This window comes from Sapajus apella, unplaced genomic scaffold (genome assembly GCF_009761245.1).
Source record: "Sapajus apella isolate SASKATOON/1434 unplaced genomic scaffold, GSC_monkey_1.0 scaffold29, whole genome shotgun sequence".
In the NCBI taxonomy this organism is placed as follows: domain Eukaryota; kingdom Metazoa; phylum Chordata; class Mammalia; order Primates; family Cebidae; genus Sapajus; species Sapajus apella.
The window spans coordinates 20,797,932-20,803,931 of record NW_022436969.1 but is presented as its reverse complement, the minus strand read 5'-3'; the positions used below and the strand labels follow the sequence as shown (position 1 = coordinate 20,803,931).

The window sequence follows — 6,000 nt, the reverse complement described above, 5'->3', positions numbered from 1 at the left end:
GTTAGGAATTATTGCTCAAAAATAGCAAAGATTACAATTATTTACCATTTCAACCCTCCACTTTTTTTTTTTTTTTAATAGCTTACATGTCAGTGACTCACACACACGAAAAAAAATCTCTATTTTTCCTCACGGTTCTTAAGTGCCTATATTACATAACAATTTTTGTTCTTTATAGAATTATAAACAGTATCAAGAATTTAGACCACAAATTATAAAAAATAAAACACTTGGTTTAATCATTAAATCTTAAAGACCGTTAGAAAAGGCCACATTCTGTTCTCCAGTCTTGAAGGTTACATAAGCCATTTCCATATATTTTACAGTAATACATTTTAGAAATGTTCATGTTAATTTTGTTCACAGACTGAGATCGTTAATGGGCAGTTTATTTCTTCTCAATTCTTTGGGAGATAAAGGATGAAAGAAGTCTTCAAAAATTTAGACCAAGAGTTTTAAATACTTTTCAAAAATAAATAACAGTACTCGCTGTAAAGTGGAATCAAAAGCATCACAAAATTGCCATACTTACTGTTTGTGAGGAGTTAACATTTGACTTGGATCAGGGCACAAGCCATTTTCTTCATATGGTAGATGACAATGGTTAGGAGCACGGGCTCTAGGATCAGATCATCTAGATCCCACTTTCTCTGTCACTTACAGCTGTGTAGACTTGAGCAAACTGAACCTGTCTAACTTGTCTCCCGTTCCATGCGATGGAGATAAGTATCTATTTTACAAGTTATCGGTGATGACAAAATGAGCTTACATAAAACTAAGACCTGGCAGAGTAAAACCATGTTGAAAACATTATACTTGAAAACCACCTTTTGCTTTGAGAAATACATGATAGACAAAATAAATTTCTTAGGTAGGTGGTTATTCTGGGTGTCAGCAAAATGGCAATAAATACCTGAAGTCCGTATTTTTTAAATCGCCTTTTTGCGCTGACAGCTCATTTATTCACAAGTCAAAAATCTTTAGTGGTATTCCAGCAATCCTAACAAGCATAGCTTTACATTAAGCAATACCTAACAGTGACTCCTGCAATTTAAAGAAAAATAAGTATTCTAAAGCTTCCCTGTATTGTTGGAATAAAGTCTTAATTAAATCTACTTCCTATCTGCCTTTGGCATTTAAGAGCCTATGTAAAGCAACTGTCTGGCCAATGATTGGAGCTTGAAAAAAAAAAAACTACCAGCCAGGTCTCCACCCCAGACCAATTAGTTATCTCTGGGGGTGCTATTCAGGCAACAGTTATTTTTTATGTTCGTAGGCTCATAAGTTAATGTACTGACATAGTTGAGTATCACTGCTACAAAAGTTATCTCAGTAACTTCCTATATACCTTCTTTCAAGATGGGTGTTATACATAGAACTGGAAGAAATGAAATTGAGTTTTAAAACAAGACACATGGCAATAGTAGGGTATGCACAACTAGAAGGGAATTATCAGGAGGCCAGGCCAATCAAGTGTTACGTTATAAAATGTCCACAACCTTAAGAAAGTGAATACAAAGCAAAATGCTTTTGCAGTCACATTTATACTTGGTTTTCAATAAACCAGATAAATTAAATGGAAAAAAATAGAATACAACTTGTAGTGATGATGCTTAAAGAATATTAACATATTCTTTAATGAATGAATGAAATGAATGAAATGTTCCCAGCAATTGATGCTGCTTAAAGACACATTTTGGCATTTTTTTAATAATTTATTTTCCAAAAATTGCCCGAAGTGCACACACTATTTCTACAATCAGAAGTGTAGGAAGGGGAAGACAAAGTTTATTTTTCCTTAGTGATGTACATTTATAATTATTTGCACCAACCCAGGGATGGCTCGGTATTCATTCCCAAGATGCCACTGCTTCTGCAAAGAACTCCCCAGAAGCATGGCCTCTACCAAAACTGGGCTACAAAATGTAGAATAAAAAATCGGCTGCTCTCACTTCCTACTAAAAAAATAACTGTCTCACTGAGCAAGAGACTGTCTACCTACCTTCAGAACTTAAGTCCCAGTCAGTGACTAGCTATTAATACTTAACAGGGTATAAATGCACAAACCATCACAATCTGCTGAAACTGTATTTGTATTGTGAAAATGGCACTTCATATTAAACATTTATTCACAAATAGTTTAATTCCCCTTGAAAGCTAGAAAATAAAGACCATTTATCTATCTTCTGCTTTTGTTTTTCCAAATGGTAAGCATTGATCCTTCCCTCTAACAAGGGTGAAATTTTTAAAATCTCAGTGAATGGGAATGCGCAAAGCTCTAAGGAAAACTATTATTTGAATGTATCTAAAGTGGCAGATCACAATTGGGGAATACACCCTTAGGAACTATTTTTCTTACCTTACTGTTAAAACTTGTTTTCAAAGTGGTACAATTTGAAAGATTACAGTTCAAAACTAATTCCCATTCCAAATGATAACAGCTTTAGGTGAACATCTGAGCTAAATATTTGAGAGTATTATTTTTCTTGGCTGGGCACGGTAGCTTACGCCTGTAATCCCAACACTTTGGAAGGCTGAGGCAGACGAATTCAGGTGTTTGAGACCAGCCTGGCCAATATAAAACCCTGTCTCTACTAAAACTACAAAAATTAGCCAGGCTTGGTGGCCCACGCCTGTAATCCCAGCTACTCAGGAGGCTGAGGCATGAAAATCGCTTGAACCCAGCAGGCAGAGGCTGCAGTGATGCAAGATCACACCACTGCACCCAGCCTGGGCAACAGAGCAAGACTCTTAAAAAGGAGAGAATTTTTCTTTGATCAGAATTTCTAGAATTTCATACATTTTTCTTCCAAGTGTCTTTTTTTTTTTTTTTAAAGGGAACGTACCACACACTCAGAACATAGTTTCTTAATTTTTCATAAATACAAGAATGGAGAAAGTTATGGTACATTAGTTACAGAATGAAGGAAGCTAGTGCATTCAAAGTCACATATGAACTGAAGTAAGGCCTTAGTTCCTTGATTGTATTTTCAGTATTAGCAGCGGCTGTATTTCCCTCATGCTTACATATACAAGTAAGCAAGTAGACAAAGCAAAAACTTCTAAACATGTAAGGAATGAAGACAATTTAATCTCTATATTATCAGTCAATAAATACAGTTGGACTTTCAAACTGTAAATGTTGGTAATAAAATAATCTGATCACATTTCATAAAGCGATTAAAAATAACAGAAACAGAGTCTCACCTATACAATCAGAGCATCTCCTGATATGCAGAACAGTTAAGCCCACATACAGATGCTACCCAGACTACAATCTATCTCAAAACCAACCACGGCATAATGCATTTTATAAAATGCCTACCTAAAAATACATTGTATTTTGTAATGTTTGTTTTAACAATGTGGGAGTCATGTCTAGCCTAAACACTATAACCAAACTGTATTCAACAGTAAGCCAGTAGTCTTACGATAGGAAACTTCACATATGCTTATTATAAACAGCATCTTATATTCATTAATTCAGCCGTCTCTCAAATTATGACAATTTTTTCCTAGTTACCAGAAAAGACACTGAGTTAGAGTCCACAGGCCAGATTTCTAGTTCCAGCTCTGCCTCTACCTGTGAGGCACAGGGAAAGTTCTCTTAACTTTCGTAAGGCCTCAGATTTCTCAACTATAAAACAAAGGGGCTGAACAAAATGAATTCTAAGGAGCATTCCCATAAAACGGGATTTGGCTAAATTTTCAAGAACTTAATTTCTTTTAAAAAAAGATAGCTATGATAGATACCAAGCTTGACACTTATCACCAATAATGTTGATTATGTAACAGCTTTAAGCCAAGGAATTACTGATTCTGCATTTACGGGGTGAAAATATAAGACGATTTTTAGCATGCTTTTCCAGTTACCAGAAAAGGGGACAGGGGATTTTTACAGACACTAAAGCACACAGCAGTGGAAATACTCCCTGAAGCACTGCATGCTAGTAATAGAGAGGCGTTACTTGTGTTTCTTTTTAGCAACTTTTGCACACAGGCAAGAGGTTTTATAAACAATACCTCAGAGCACAGTAATACAATATATGTGATCTGACAAATTCAAAATACAGTTGAAATGAAAAGGCAACCAAAATATTTCAGAAGACTTCACTCTTCTATAAAATGTGTACACAGACCTGGGCCTAAAGTACTTCACTGCACCACATCCAGTTCTAAAATCCAATTTCCTTTTCAGGTAGAGTACAACTCTTTAAAAAATAACCAGCACCTATGTTTAAGAATAAAAATTCACCTGTACTAGACTGTATGCAGCTAAAATCTGAATCTATTTTATGATTCCAAAATTTTCTATCTAGTATCAATAAAATGAAGACATAAGACTAAGTGCAGGAAAGTATCAGACCCTGTAACGCATACTTACACTGAAAATGTGTTTCACATGGTTAACATTTACAAAGGATAAAATCATTTTTCATAAAGAAAATTCCATAGGCTTGCTCAGTATTACCAAACTTCCATCATGAACATTATTTTGAGTGTCAAACTGGGTGGGGAAAAAACACCTTTTAATTATTATTATGAAATGTTACAAATAAGACTTATTAGACTGGTTAAAAAGTACTTTAAAACCAAGGAGAGTTAAATCTTCCTTGAGAACATACTCTCAGAACTTGTTATGAATGGGGCAAATCAGATTACGCTGAACACCTCAACTCACTGAAATCACATAACTTCTATTTTCATGGACCTTATTTTCTATTATCTTGAAAACAAACTACCTGTAATCTCCCAAAATACTAGTAATACCTTGAAATTTAATCAACTCCTTTCCTTAACAGAATTAGGACTTTCGATTAAAAATACTGTAATATCTGAGAGGGTTTCAATGAAGCAAAACCTTTGCATCATAATGTCAAGTAACCATATATAGTGGACTCCCCTCTAATAACACGACAGACACAAACAAGCTATCAAGCAAGAATCTGTTAACAGTTTTATTATTTTTTTATGTTAAATACCATGGGACAGGATTGTAAGGATGAAAAACTCAGTCAACAACTGCCTCACAAGGGATAAGAAAAATTCTGCCATGATATTAGCAAAGGTAAAGGAGGAAAAAATTTACACTGTAAGAGGCACCATTTCCCCACGGAATACCTCTTGGCATTTCCTGAATGAGTGGGATTAGCAATCTAAATAAATCATATTTCAAGAGGTAACAGCAACAGATAAAATTTAAAGGGATTATTAAAATAACATTTACAAGACTCTGAACAATTCTTGAACTCTTATTAAAACCACAAAGAAAGAACAATTCTTTATTTATGAATTTCATAAAGGACTGAATGTGCAACTGACATCTGCTAGTGATGATCTGGTAATATACAATTTGTCCAGTAGCCGAACAGTTTGTTTTTATTGTGTTTTCTAACCGTAAGAGATCATTAAAGGCAAAGCCTATATGACGCTGTACACACAAAAAAATGGTCACCGCGGGCCATACTACCAATGAAATGGTAGGTAAACAAATCTTTTTCTGGTCAAGAGAAAAAAAAAGAAATAGCACTCTGCATGCTTCACTCTACAAGATGAATTTCCCTAGAAAGAATCCAATGAAAATGGCTGCAATTACAACAAGAAGTGATGGAAGAGGACTGGTGACATTATCTCTGAAGGATGCAGCTGAGGTTGATCCAGGTTTATCCGAATGTGCTACCTTTCTGAGCCTTAAACCTTCATCCTAGAAAAAAAAAAAAAAACACACACACACAAGAGGTTTTTAAAAACAAGCATACTAACAAGATTACTGAAGCTAAAAATCTACAGGGATGGAAAGTAGATTAGTGGTTGCCCATGGTGAGGGACGGAAACAGGGATTAACTGCTAACCACAAAAGGTAAGTTTCTGGGACTGATGGACACATTTTAAAACTGAACTATAGTGATGGTTGCAAAATTCTATATATCAGTGAATTGTACACTCACAATGGGTGTCTCCATGGGATATAAATTATACCCCAATAACACTGATTTTTTT

The 6,000-nt window shown here is 35.0% G+C and overlaps 1 protein-coding gene across 3 annotated transcripts in view; it reads right to left on the bottom strand.

Annotated features, from left to right (window-relative positions):
• Window positions 1-3,071: 3,071 nt before the first annotated feature.
• The window catches only part of VAPA (VAMP associated protein A), a 44,461-nt gene continuing 41,532 nt past the window's right edge, over window positions 3,072-6,000 (bottom strand). For all 3 annotated transcript variants that reach the window (XM_032293390.1, XM_032293392.1, XM_032293391.1), the window contains one exon: window positions 3,072-5,704. In XM_032293390.1, coding sequence (XP_032149281.1) covers window positions 5,546-5,704 — 159 coding nt within the window. In that variant the 3' untranslated portion in view covers window positions 3,072-5,545. The remainder of the gene's footprint in view (window positions 5,705-6,000) is intronic.